Below are 14,444 nucleotides of genomic sequence, written 5' to 3'. Positions count from 1 at the left end.
TGTTATCCTTGCCGTTTGACATGAGACAAGCGTTAGGGGAAGAAGAGCAAGAAAGCGATAGCAGGGTGCCCTGAGAGGTCCTTCCCTATCTCTGAGCTCTAATATGTAATATTTCCTGCCAGCAGATATTACAGAGTTGTGAACCTCAAGAGAGTGCAAAGCAGGTTCCTAACTGCAAATGCGGAAATATTTCTGAAATATTCTCTTCCTTTATAACACCTCCCTGTACGAAGTCTCTGCCTGATGGAATTACCCTAATCAGGTTCTGAGTGATGAAAAAGGTTAACAAATACATGACTTTCCATTCTAAAAAGTTCTCAGCCTTTTTTGTTCTTTAAAGCACAGCTACAGGAAAAAAAAAAGGAGTCCTTGCCACTGAGCATGAGTTGCATGGCTTGTTCTGAGGTATCTGCATTGACTGGCCCACGCTATTAACATTTGAAAGAAATACTGTAATTTTTCCTTATTGGACTCCTATTGTTTACAGGGCTAAACAGTACTTAATTATTTGCTATTGTTTCCCGGTATTTGGTATTCTATATTCCTTTTTTATTTTTTTATTTTCAGTGTAATATGTGAATTTGGTCTACCTTTCAGTCAGGTAAAGGTTATACAAGTATGAATCAGGTTTTTCTGTTTGTTTTTCTCTTTTTTAGGCTTTGATAGGAGCAATAGCTAAAAATGGAACTGTAGGCTATTTCTTGCTCCAGCTAAAAGAAAAATGATCATGTATTTTCTGCTAGAGCAGATATTTATCGCTCTCTGCAAAGCGTTAAGTAGAGAGAAGAGACAATCCTGGATCATGAGCTTTATTTCCATGTGTGCACATTTCTCGGCTCCAGCTGTGGCTTTTCATCTTCAAGGACAAACTGATGTCAATTCAGACAAAGCTCTTGTATGGCAGGAAATGTGATTTGCTTGAAATGTAACATGGAAGTGCCAAGGTAAGCTCTAAGATCTATTTTCTGCAGTCTTTGACTTTAAAGGTGAGAAGCCTGTTAAAACATCTGAAGGTAAAATGGCTGCACTTTCTTTGGGCTTCGAGTTTAAAGGTTAGACTTTAAACTGAATGGATGACTCCGAGGAAGATAGTTTCAGAAGCTGTTGTATTTATTAAGGTATTTTTAGCACTGTGTTTTCTCCATTCTTCAGACTAGATGTTTGAAGTTTGTTTCTGGTTCAGCTAGTTCAACTTAAATGAGTATAATCTTTTGCTTTTGTATCATTCAAATTTCTGCTGTTAACCTACTTGAAAGGCTTGTTTCTGTCTGCAAAGTCCTGATAGCAGCTGATTTCATCCTTGCGACGGGAAGGCTTCCTGACTACAAAGTTCTGACTGCTGCTAATGTGCTCTCTCATTTACTTGGGCTAATGGTTTTACGTTCTTTAGAACCAAACTTGGACATTCTCTGTTCTTCCTTGGAAGAAGGAGCCTTGGGCAATTGTGTACACAGATTGTGGAATCAATTTTTCTTACCAATTAGAATCTAAACATCTTGGATTAACTTCTTTTTCTCTGCAGTTTCTCTTTTCTGCTCCAGCTCTGAAGGGTCAATATAATTCTAATTGGGCGGAGAGGGATGCAACTCCTTCACCAGATGCTTCATCGAACTCTGATCATAAAACCAATTCATATGAGCTCCTTTCAGCCTATTGCTCTGTGATGCTCAAATTGGTCAAAGCTGATATTTATATTTGCTTTGCTGGCGCAAACCTCTTAGAGGAAATGAAAACCACTCCTGGAATTGAACGACACAAAACTAATTCCAGCTCTGTCAGAGCAAGACCTTTACCAGAAAACCCAGACTCACAGTAAGAGCCCAAACTCTTCCCTCCCATGAGCAACAAAATGTGAATTCTTGAAGGACAACATAAGTATATTAAATATCTACTTCTGCACAGCAGGCAAAATAACCAAAGACAGAGCTCACTGATGTACGTGGGAGCTGTGCTGGGGCTACCCTGTGACTGAGACACAGGGACCAGTCATAGGACCAGTCAGATCTTAAACTAATACTGGTCTTTTACAGCTTTAGCACCTGATCTTAGATATCAGATGAACTGATGGCATTTTGTTGGATCTGCTTTTAACTCCTGTGACATCCTATGCCACTAAGAGCGCTGAGCAAGACGTGCTGATGTGGACTAATCCTTACTCTTTGTCCTCAGCCAGGTGGCCAATGTCAGAGGCAGGGTGCCCTTCAGTTGAGGCAACACAGCTGATGCTGTACAAAGCCACAGGACATGGATTAGCAAAAGGATAAGGGAATGCATGTGGGTGAAGTGAGCAACACAGCTGATGCTGTACAAAGCCACAGGCCATGGATTAGCAAAAGGATAAGGGTGAAGTGAACTCAGCCAGGTGGCCAATGTCAGAGGCAGGGTGCCCAGCAGAACGTGTCCTTCAGTTGAGGCAACACAGCTGATGCTGTACAAAGCCACAGGCCATGGATTAGCAAAAGGATAAGGGTGAAGTGAAGTGTGCTAAAGAGCGATCGTTACCTTCAGTTTAAAAGGTGCGACTTCGCACCAAAACATCTGCATTTGAAGGGTTGGTACCTACCTCAACCGTCTTGCAGGTCTCCTCCAGCTGCGTGACTATCCCTTGCACTCTGTCGTTGCTCCCCACCAGGACCGCAATGCCATCGCTCAGCTCGGACTAGGCAGCAAGAAGAGAGTCAACAAGTTGGGGGGGTTAGACACTGTCCCACATCAGGGTGGCACGTCTAACTGTGGGGAGCTGGGGAGGAATGAGCTGTAGCGGGGTAATTAACTCTGCTTTCCACCAGAACTGAGGAAAATTGGAGCTTTTCCCACCCACAGATTACCCACTAGTACTTTGACATTTGTTTCCTCTCCCAAAACACTATGGAAACATCCACATTTTGAATCTTTCCATGGAGGAGAAGCTGTGATTTGTAAAGGGGGAAGCACTTTGTTCTAGGAAACCCTTCTAGATACTTTTGTCTGAAGTGCTCTGTTTCAACAGCCCCAAAATATTCTCTTTGGGTTTGTTAAGAGAAAAGTCTTTGTCTCTTGAATGATTATTTTATTTTTTTTTGGAGGGTGGTCTGGGTCTAGCCACACCACCGTAGTATTTCCCTGATGACTGTAGCTCTCAACTCTGGAGACAAGAGGTGGCCCTTGGACTTGGAGGGATGGGGGTGCTTCAGAGTGCCTGGCATAAGGACAGTGGGGCTGTGGTGAGAGGAGAAGGGAGAAAAGGAGTCAGAGAAGGTGAAGGCTGAGCCACTGGGATGAGGGAAATGAGTGGCAGAAGGGAATGGCCTGGGTGTGGGAAGGGAGATGACTGTGGGGTGTCCTTGGAAGAGGAGAGACAGAGAAGGTAGTCCCCAGGGAACTTGTTGAGGGTCCTGGGGAGGGCAAGGAGCCCTTGGCACACCACTGCAGTGACAGAGGCAACCTTGTCCATGGCCTCCACAGCTTTGTAAAGGATCCTTTGAAGCAGACATCCATCAGCCTCAAATCTTGGGCATTGTAGCCCCTTTCTGCAAGAACCACTTGCAGAACCAAGGGAAACCACTGCTTGCAAATCTCCACGCAAAGGGAGTGATGAGGGGCATGGATTCAGTCCAAGAAACTTCCCCCTCCTTTCTCCCTTCCTTTTTGATGGAGAAGGATGTTTGTAACTACTTTCCTAAAGTGACTTCTCATTTGTAGTTTCCACACACAGGCATCTGTGTGACAAAGTTGGAGGCTGGGATTGCAAACTTGGCCTGTCTGATTGCTTGCCCCACTGGGGCCCTCCAGAAAAATGAGCTGTTTATCTCAGGAGGATAACCCAGTGAGTCAGGTTTTAAATTAATACTGTATTAAAAATAAACAAGTCTTTTACTGGTGACAGCAAGGGCAGAGGATGTTAGGTACATCCTGTGCTGCCAACTATTGAATATTCCTGCATTCACTTGCAGTAGGAGGTTTTTCACTTAACTTTTCTTAAAAATGGGATGCTTAAAGGCAAAAGTGCCTGATAGATGGCTATTTGATTTGTAATGGTCTGTTCTCTTTCCAGTTCACGTGTTGGAAATCCCACTTGTTTTTCCAATCTAAAAACACTGGAAAAAAAAGAGATTAGGAACCTCAAAAAAGGGATCCTCAGCTTCACGTCAAATCGCTGTCTGAAATGTTTGCTCACTGTCCAAAAAAAAAAAAGGGACACTGTAGTATCTTTCTGTGTGATTTCTTATAAATTTATTTTCCTATGTTTCCAAGCAGTTCCTATGGATTTGCGTGAGCCTTTCACTCTCACACAGGAATGGCAAAGGCACCTCTAGGCCCCTTTGGAAACTCTTAGGAAGCCCATGGGAATGCTTCCCCGTCGATGGTCCCATCAGTTGCTGGGAGGACTATGAGGTACAAAGAGATATTTACCTTCTGTCGCTGGTAAACGTTTGTGAGAGGAGCAACTTGGCAGTCCTTGTGGGCACCAAAGACTTTGCACAAGGAGCAGGTGGGCATTTCACAGTTCAAACAATAGATATTAATTCTCTCATCTTCGTGCTCTTCGCACATTGGCTGGTCACACTTCCTTTCGGGTCTGCAGAAGAGAAGAATTTTAAAGCAAACTTGGTGCTCGGGAGTTTCTGATGATAACGCTTTGGGTGTCAGCATGAAATGGGGTACGTTTGTATAGCAGTGCCTAAGGTTGACCTGAATACACAGCTGTGGACTTCAACCTGCCACACAGGATGACTAAATGGACAGTGGTACAACTTAATGTCCTGACACAATGGGATGTGGTGGCAATATAGCAAGATGACTTCATATGGGGATTCCAGCTGGGAGTGTGACTGAACCCTTGGCTCATCTTTAAAAATGTAAATGGCCTGACTAAGACAGGTCTCAGACTACTCATGCACTTTAACCAGGGAGTTATCCAACATCTGCCTGAAAGATGAAACATATGCAATTCCTTTAGGGTTCCTCATGCAAAATGTTGGGCACTTGGCCTTAGTGCAGCAAAGTTCTTGTTCAGGGGGCTAATTTGAAGTGAGTCGCAGGTGTTGCTGGACCTTCATGCCCTTCACTCTGTATCTCTGCTGATGAGCTTTGTGAGGTGCAGATCAGGACTTTCATTATCAAGCAGAACTGGGTTCTTATGGCCTTTACACTCGGCCAGGAGCCTAAATAAGGTCTCACACAGATTAATTTTAGATGGGTGGCAGGTGTCTAGCTCATACAGTGTTGAACTTTTCAGCTACTCGATTGCACCAGCCACCAAGGGCATGGGTCACACAAGAAGCACTCCTCTCCTGTGCTAAGCCAGGAGCTGTCACCAGACTATAGCTCAATCCTGATCTTCCCTTCACCAAAATGATTTAGCATTATACACAGAAGTCAGTCCCTGCTATGTTAGGAACTAATTTAATTGTAGCTTCCTTAAAATGAGTCACTTCACTGACGTTCCCAATGTAAGTGAAGGCTCTGGTTTGGTCCACATGGGCAGGCGATGCTTTTCTGATGCACATGAGAGTGTTAAGGATGTGGTACCAGAGCACAAAGTCAATAGATTGATGGAGGGAGTGTACCTGGGGGTTAAAGCCTCCAAAGGTTACCACTCCTACTGTGGCAACATGAAATCTTTCCAATATAAGCCATTATTCCTTTCTGCTACCATTTGGAAGGAGATCTATGACTCTATGACCAGCAGTAAGTGGAGCAATGGCATCGTAGAAATATATCTTTTCATCATTAGATAGAAAATATTTTCCAAAACTATAGAGTTTAATGGAATTAAATGGCAACAATTTTTTACAAGCCATTCTACATTCTGGGGAGACCTCATAGCAGCCCTCCAGTACCTAAAGGGGGCTACAGGAGTGATGAGGAGGGACTCTTGATCAGGGAGGGGAGCCACAGGACAAGGGGGAATGGTGTTAAACTGAAAAAAGGGAGATTTAGATGAGATCTCAGGAAGAAATTCTTTGCTGTGAGGGTGGTGAGACCCTGGAAGAGGTTGCCCAGAGAAGCTGTGGCTGCCCCATCCCTGGAGGGGTTCAAGGCCAGGCTGGATGGGGCTTGGAGCAACCTGGTGTGGTGGGAGGTGTCCCTGCCCAGGGCAGGGGGTTGGAACTCAATGATCTTTAAGGTCTCTTCCAACACAAACCATTCTATGATTCTGTGATCTTTAAGGTACCTTCCAACTCTAACCATTCTGTGATTCTACAGAGCTCTGTAGCAAAGAGGCAGCCACTCATTCTATTACAAGTTTAAAAAAATACAGGAAGTTCACTATTTTAGATTATATTACAATAGAGTTTTTCCATACAGTTTGGTAGAGTGGACATGGCATTTATTTTTTAATGACAAAGTACAGGTTTTCTCTTCTGAAGGGAATGGAATGCCATCAATTAGATGCATTTAAAAAAAGATCAAGCACCAAAGAAAATGTCTCATGCATTCATATTTTTTAATTTCAGGAGGGCACTGGAATTTAGAGGGTTCATAAGGAAAAAATCTGTAATTTGCAGTATAAGACAATATACTAGAATAAAACAAGCCAGACACTTCTGAAGGAATCCTGCATTATATGGGTCAAATTTCCAGCATATCTTTACATAAGGCACTCGGTGTGTCACATCCAGAATCATTTCAATGCTGGTCAAAAGAGGGGTGTCTCATTATTAAGAATGTTTTACATTGCTTGCAGAGGACTGCAAACAGCCCCTAATTTATTCATGCTACAGTGCACTGGTGGGAGGGCAATAGCAGACAATGAATTTCAAAGTGATTAATTAAGCCTGAAATAGCTGCTCTTCCTGCAAATATTTACAAGACCAGAACCAGAAACTACCAGAATGTTATCTGTCACTGGAATGGTGCCACCAGCCTGAAAGACACCTCTCACAGGGCAAAAAAGTGACGGTGTCAAGCAAGTTCAGCCAGAAGTAGCCAACCTTCAAAGGTGCCGCCAAGAGCTGAAAGAAACCTGGCAGAACTCCCTGAACTAGTGGGGCCTTTAAGACAGTGACAGAGGGCTGGAAATAAACAGGTCTGCTCCCTGGGCTTTGCAAAAGGAGAGAGTTTTGGCAGAACGTTCCCCGACTTCAGAGGAGATCCTCTAGGTCTATCTAGGTATAACAAAGGCTAAACCACAACCCCTAAGTTTAAAATGGTGGCTGCTCCTGAAATGGATAATTAAAGGGTAGTCAGCAGGAACATGGCAGTATGGCTTAGGTGGAAGAAAAGATTCATCATAGATGTGCTTGTGACCAAAGAAGCAGCAGGCAGCTTAAATGGCTTCAAGCTTTGTCCTCTTGTTCTCTGACTCTGCTCTTTGAGATGCTAAGCTTGTGTCTGACTGCTACAGCCTTATTCTTTTCCATTAAAATGGGATTTTGACCTTCATGTGCGGAGTGTCGTGCGTGTTTTATGGAGAGGAGGATTCTCAGCACTGGCAAGGCCATTCCTGGAGTACTGTGTCCAGTTCTGGGCTCCCCAAATCATGAGAGACATGGACATCCCAGAGAGAGTCCAGCAAAGGCCCCTGACTGGACCATCTCTCCTGTGAGGAAAGGCTGAGAGAGCCGAGACTTTCAGCCTGGAGAAGAGAAGGTTTAGGAGGATCTTACAACGACCTTGATCTTACTAATACCTTCAAGTATCTAAATACCTGAAAGAAGGGTGTAATGATGATGGAGCCAGGCTCTTTGTAGTGGTGCCCACTGCCAGAATCAAGAGGCAACAGGCACAAACAGAAATGCAGGAAGTTCTCTCTGAACATCAGGAAATACTTTTTTACTGTGAGGCTGACTGAGTGCTGGAACTAAACAGGCACAAACTGAAATGCAGGAGGTTCCCTCTGAACATCAGGAAACACTTTTTTACCGTGAGGCTGACCGAGCACTGGAACAGAAAGATTGTAGAGTCTTGTTCCTTGGAGGTACTCAAAAACTCCCTCTGAACATCAGGAAACACTTTTTTACCGTGAGGCTGACCGAGCACTGGAACAGAAAGATTGTAGAGTCTTGTTCCTTGGAGGTACTCAAAAACCATCTGGATATGGTCCTGGGCAACTGGCTCTGGGTGGCCCTGCCTGAGCAAGAGGGTTGGACCAGATTCCCTCCACAAGTCCCTTCCCACCTCAGCCATTCTGTGATTCTGTGACTTGGTGAGGAAATGCAAAGCTGCTGGGCAAATAAAGGAGTGCAGTTCAACCAAGGATGCAGTAAGACCTTAGCAAAACCTCTGTTTAATTAAAAGGCATGTTTTCCTTAGGATTTCTACAAATCCAGAAAGGTCTCTACTAACATCCTGAATCCAACTTTGATAGCATTTTTACTGAGGATCCTAAAATAGCTGTAGCCCTTCCTGTACCATCACATCACCGAGTGCCTGCACCTGATCAGAGGATGGAGAGAATCTGCGTGACTCTATGAGGCACAGTGAGGTCATTAGTGAACATATAAAACTGTACTGTGCCCAGTATCAATCTCGGGCATAGACCGCTAATGACTGTCCTTCACCTGCCTTCATGCTGCTCACCATAACCCTTTGATTCTGGCAGTTCAGCCAGTTTTCAGTCCACCTCACTGTCCACTCTAGACCTTATTTGTCAATAAATAAGGGGATAGTGTTGAGTCGAGGTAAACAACATCCCCTGCTCTCCTCTCATTCACTGAGTTAGTCATCTCACTGTAAAAGGCTATCGGGTTGGTCAGGCATCATTTCCTTTCGTAAATCCATACCAACTATATCTAATCACCTTCTTATCTTTTACATGTCTGAAAATGGTTTCCAGGAGAGTTTACTCCAACACCTTCCAGGCACCAGTGTGAGGATGACCAGCCTATAGTTCCCTGGATTCTCCTCCTTGCACTTCCTGAAGACTAGAGTAACATTTGCTTTCTTCCAGTCCAGCTCTCAGGAACCTCTCCCTATTACTGTGACATTTCAAAGATTATTGGAAGTGGCCTTGCAATGACATCAGTCAGCTCCCTCACCACTCATGGGTGCCTCCCAGCAGGATGTACAGGTTTTTTTAATATTCCCTAACCTGATCCCCCTCCACTGAGGGTAGACTTTCTGCTGGTCTTGGGGGCCTGGGATTCCTGAAGGCCAGTCTTACCACTAAAGACTGAGGTGAAAAAGGCATTTGCGTACCTTGGCCTTTTCCATGTCCTTTGTTACAGGAGCCCCTGCCCCATTTAGCAGTGGGGCCACACTCTCCCTAGTCTTCCTTTTGCTGCTGATGTACCTGTAGAAGCTTTTCTTGTTAGCCTTCACGTCCCTTGCCAGATTCAGTTCCAGGTGAACTTTGGCTTTCCTAACTCTGAGCCCCTGCCCCATTTAGCAGTGGGGCCACGCTCTCTATAGTCTTCCTTTTGCTGCTAATGCACCTGTAGAAGCTTTTCTTTTTAGTTTTCACATCCCTTGCCAGATTCAGTTCCAGGCGAGCTTTGGCTTTCCTAACTCCTTCTGTACATGCTTGTACAGTGTCTCAAAATATTCCTGAGTCACCTGTCCACCTTTTTTTTGCCTCCTTTTGAATGTTTTATTTTTATCAGGGACTCCTTTTTAATCAAAGTAGGCATCCTACTACCATTTCTTGAGTTTCTGTATACGGGGATGGACCATTCTTGAGCTTGGATGAAGTGGTCGTTGAAAATCAACCACAATGATGGACTCTCCCAAAAGCAGTGAAAAGCCCATCAATACCTAAGGTAGAAATGGGGCTTAGAAAAATTAGAAGACTAAAAACGTTCATATGGACATAGGGATTCCTGCAGCTCCGTTAACACTAGTACGATTGTGAATGCCTGGCCCAAGAAAACCAGATGAGCTTGGGGCCTTGGCTCTGTGGGGAGCTGGAGGAGATCCAAGTGATCTCTCTCCTCATCTTTAACTGCACAGTCTATGGGTCTTCTGCAGCTGCCAGGGAGCCCATCTCCCTGGCCCAGCCTATCTGAGATCCCCAGGCATCCCTGCAACTTGTCCTGGAGAGCCACCTCCTCCCTTGGAAGCTCTGGATGAGGCATCGGAGGTATCAGGGATCCTGGTGGTGTTGGCTACTCCGTCCTGCAGCATGTCACCACCATCGCAGAGGTCATGCACTCTGCTTTCAGCCCAGTGTCCAAAATTCACTGTTCCATCTGTGCTCAGGTCTGCTGGGACAGCCCGTACCTAGGGCTCTCCTTTGTAGGTGTGAGGCAGAAAAAGCTCTCCACCTTCTCTGATCAGGATTCGGCTGGAAACAAAGCCCAAAGCACCTTTTGATCAGGAATATCCATCTGAGCTTGTTAGGGGCTGCTGGAGCCTGTGAAAAGTCACAGCCTCCTGTTGCTACTCTTTCCTGGTGGCAGCAGGCACCCTGATGTTCCTCAGATAGTCCAGGTAATCAGTGGCCTACAGACTTTTACGCATTGGTAAAATATTTTAGTGAACTCTATTTCCACCGGGTTCCATCCTTTGCCCCCCTTCAAAGCTTTGTAGGAGCCACATCCTGCTTGAAGGTTTCTCTCCTTGAGTTGCTAATAGATTCTAAATTGGGCAACAGGTTACGCTGCCGTCAGCTGGAATCTGATGAGCAATGGGATAAAAGACCATATGATGTGAGTTTTAGTAATAGGAGGGGCTGTATGTGAGGGCTTGGGTAGGCTCTCCTAACCCCATAGCCCAGCTTCTGCCCCAGCTTTTATTAAAAAAAAATAATATATCCAATTCCTTAATTCAAATAGAAACTCAAATTTTAAAAATTATTTTTGAAATAAATTATTTTTACCTAAGCATGAGACAAAGCTTGCTCCTCAGCTGAATTACCCTCACTCTCTCCTAAGTTGAAGTGAAATGTAACTGGGAGCTGGCATCATTCTGGAACATGCAGTTATGGTGAATTACACCCAGAGAAGGACACAGGGGGATGAGGGTCCTGCCTGGAAATCACAGCTGCTGAAATCACATCCCCACAGTTTGAGGGGATGTCTTGGGAAGAAACAAGGAAGCGAAGGTGACATCTCACCCTTCCTCTGCCAGACCCCAGCTCCCAGTTCGGAAGAGACCGCTACAAAAGGAAGAAGCAGAGAAGACTTGCTTTCCCTTGGCTTTTGGGGTTTGGTGGGACAGCAGGGGGTAAAGCCATGGCAGATCTTGCTTACACTCTCATGGGAGCCTGAGGAATGTTAGGCAGAGGGAGATAAGCAGCTGAGGCCCATGAAGTACCAAATAGTTTAGATAACACTGCTATGCGTTGCCGCTGCTACGTAACCCTGATGATAGCTTTCATCCTAAGGTCATACATCAAGGTTAAATAAGCCCCTTAACTGACTAAATAAATCAACCTTTTTGGATAAATATCTAAACAAATGTATGTTCATATTTATATTTTTTTCCTATTCTCCCCTTTTATTCATCATGTTGTGTTTTACTTCTGTGGAATTTTTAAAAAATCTACTAAAATTTCTGTTCAACTGAATTTTGTTCCGATTGCCCATGAACTACATGGCAAAAGAAGCTGCATTTCTTTATTTTTTCAATTAAATACAACTCTGAGCCAAAAAAACCCAAACAACCAAACCCAAAACCAAGAAAGACACGAAGCCACACGTGTCCAGCTTATTTGGTCAAAAGCAAAGTCCTCCACCACCACAGCTTTGTGGATTCATTTTCTCCGAGATTTTTCCCGACTGAAATGATATTTGGGTATCAGTGACACACACAAGGGCAGCTGACCTTCCCTTGGCACTGGGCGCGAAGGGCAGCAGAAAGGAACAATTTAAGCCAACTTCGTGCTCTCTGAGGCTTTGGAGCTCCAACCTGTGCCCAGTCCCCGACAGGATTCAGACAGCTGAGAGGAGCCAAAGCCAAAGGCTCTGAAAACTCCTTTCTGCAAGTGACTGTCCTCCTCTGCCGGAGGAGGGTAGAAGTGCCCTAAGCCACCAGAAGTTCTGGACTCCAATGGTTGTGTCCACCTGCTCCAGTGATACCACTTCATCGTCCCTGTGAAACCCAGCTCCTTGCTGGGGTGGGATGGGCAGACTGTTAGGGAGCACGGCCAGGATTACACCCTCCTTCATGTGTATAAAACACCTTGCCATGCACAACCGGCCCTACAGATGCACGCTGGTGACAGCAGGTGGCTTTCCTGGGTGAAAGCTGCTTGCTTGGAAGCCAGGGACCAGGCTTAGCTTCCCCCTGCTAAGTTCCCCAAGGTGGTATCATGTGCTTGACCCATCCAAGGGCAAAAGAGACAAGAAAGCAACATTTTTCTATTGCTGGATCCGTTACACCTCCAGTCCAGGCAATTAATGTTCAGGAGCAATCTTACTTTGTAGGATTAACCCATTCCTCTGCCCTGAGGTCCTGATTCTTGTGCACAACCACATATTGCTGATACATCCTGTTTCTGACTATTCCTTCTCTTTTATGGACTCCTAAATAAGACTTGATTTCATGAGTTCACATCTCAAAGTGACAGGAATGGAGATATTTTTTCTTTTATTGAGTTTTGATTTGACATTATGATGCAGGGTGTCTTCTGTGTGAAATTCAGTTTTCTTCTTGTTTGCACTGTCTTACCCCTCAGGATTTTCTAACAAGATTTGAAATTTCTTTCCCTTCTTTAGCATGAGAACACACAGGTTAAAGACAAATTAGAGTTGTCTGGACTGTTTTTAAAATAAGCAGTGTGAACCTAGCTACTTTTCCCTTATCCATGCTAGTCACCATGCTGACCTCAAGTACTGTGCTTGTATGGGTAAATGTTCATAGAATCGTAGAATGGGTTGGGTTGGAAGGGACCTTAAAGACCATCGAGTTCCAACCCCCTGCCCTGGGCAGGGACACCTCCCACCAGACCAGGTTGCTCCAAGCCCCATCCAGCCTGGCCTTGAACCCCTCCAGGGATGAGGCAGCCACAGCTTCTCTGGGCAACCTGTTCCACATGTGAACAAACACAGCTCAATCCTCTGCTGTAGGTGGAAGCAGGGAAATTCAGCATCAATTCGGATACGGTTTTCTGTGCTGAGTGAGACCTGACTTCACAGCAAACAGCAGGCACTTATGGCAGCGCCATCCCTTTCCATTTTTCCAAGAGATACAACAACTAAGTCAACCTCACATGTTCCAAACAGAAAGACCAAAGGCCACCTTTTTGTGGCAAACCTCTTCCGAAGGGCATGCGTTTGCTCGTTACCTTGTGGACTCCTGCTTGTAGATGTCGATGATGTTCTCCACCAGCAGGTTCCTCTGCAGCCCGTAGACGCCATGCCGGTCGAGGACCACTTCATGCCTGCAGGAGGGACATCGAAAGCGGCCTCCCGATGCCACAGTTGTGCCTCCCCGGGTCGGCAGGTAGGGGTTGGAAGCCTGCTCTTGCCAAGCAGCACAAGAAGAGGTCAGTAAGGCCATGAAAATCCATGAAAAATTCCTTCAAAAACACCTCCACGGGGTGAGGGGCTGGTTCATCAGCTCACCCAGGCGGCCATGTCCCCCCAGCCAACAGGTGACACTTTAATCTGCTGTGAGCTCAGCCCTGGCCCCCAGGACACTCATCTTCTGCTTTAAATCTCTCTCACACACACCCCCCGCTTCCACCTTTATCACCTGTTGACAGCAATCAACCAAAACATATCTTAAAAAAAAAATAATAAAAAGAATCTTTTCCATTCATTTCAGCCGGGGCCACTTGGGAGGCAAGAGCTTCCTGTGGGAAGAATCACAGAATCTTCATGGTTGGAAGGGACCTTTGAGATCATCAAGTCCAACCACAAATAACAAACAAACAAAAACCACAAAAAAACCCCACAAACAGAAAGAAACCATCAATCTCAGGCACTAGAGCATGCCCTGAAGTGCCACATCTACGTGTTTCTTAAACCCTCCAGGGATGGTGACTCCACCACCTCCCTGGGCAGGCTGTTCCAGAAGCCTACCTGGAAAATGTCGCTGGCGCATTTCCGACAGAGGTTGTGCTGGCAGGGCAGGATGACCACGGGCTTGGTGAACATCTCCAGGCAGATGGGGCAAATCAGCTGTTTCTCCAGGTTGTCCATGGTTTGCTGCTCTTTGGAGAAGGACTTGTAGTTCAGGGAGGTGCTCATCCCTAGCTTTTCCAGGGGCATACGCTCAGGATCACGGCCTCGCGGAGGGGCGTTTTTTTGTTGTTTTTTTTCCGGGTTAATTTCCCTTGAAATAAGTCCAAGGCTGTGCTGCGATCAGAGGCTCTCTGGGTGGCTCTGGCCGGAGGACATTGTTTGAACGAGGGGGGCTGAAGGGAGCCGGGGTCTGTTTTTAGCAGCGCGGCGTCACCAGATGCCACCCAGCCGTGCCCATATAAGCGCGTTGAGAGGAGGACAGGCTGGGACAGGTGACAGCTGGACCGGGGGGGGACAAGTGGGGGTGGCTCTGGCTCTCCTCACTCGCACATGGTGGCCTTCACCCCTCCGGGAGGAGGAGGAGGAGGAAGAGAGTGAGCGATAAGCAAGCGC

At 45.7% G+C, this 14,444-nt stretch overlaps 1 protein-coding gene across 7 annotated transcripts in view; it reads right to left on the bottom strand.

Moving 5' to 3' along the window:
* Nucleotides 1–14,240, bottom strand: part of TRIM55 (tripartite motif containing 55) — a 42,168-nt gene extending 27,928 nt beyond the window's left edge. For 4 of the 7 annotated variants that reach the window (XM_014939636.1, XM_014939635.1, XM_014939638.1 and 1 more), the window contains exons 1-4: nucleotides 13,890–14,240; nucleotides 13,151–13,323; nucleotides 4,393–4,558; nucleotides 2,564–2,659 (exon numbers count right to left, since the gene is read on the bottom strand). In XM_014939636.1, coding sequence (XP_014795122.1) covers nucleotides 2,564–2,659; nucleotides 4,393–4,558; nucleotides 13,151–13,323; nucleotides 13,890–14,078 — 624 coding nt within the window. In that variant the 5' untranslated portion in view covers nucleotides 14,079–14,240. The remainder of the gene's footprint in view (nucleotides 1–2,563; nucleotides 2,660–4,392; nucleotides 4,559–13,150; nucleotides 13,324–13,889) is intronic. The other 3 variants (XM_014939640.1, XM_014939637.1, XM_014939633.1) reach the window with 2 other exon arrangements.
* Between the last annotated feature and the right edge of the window lie 204 nt (nucleotides 14,241–14,444).

The sequence above is a fragment of the Calidris pugnax genome, unplaced genomic scaffold (genome assembly GCF_001431845.1).
Source record: "Calidris pugnax isolate Ruff unplaced genomic scaffold, ASM143184v1 scaffold5, whole genome shotgun sequence".
In the NCBI taxonomy this organism is placed as follows: domain Eukaryota; kingdom Metazoa; phylum Chordata; class Aves; order Charadriiformes; family Scolopacidae; genus Calidris; species Calidris pugnax.
The sequence above is the reverse complement of the archived record's forward strand: the minus strand, read 5'-3'. Positions and strand labels throughout refer to the sequence as shown.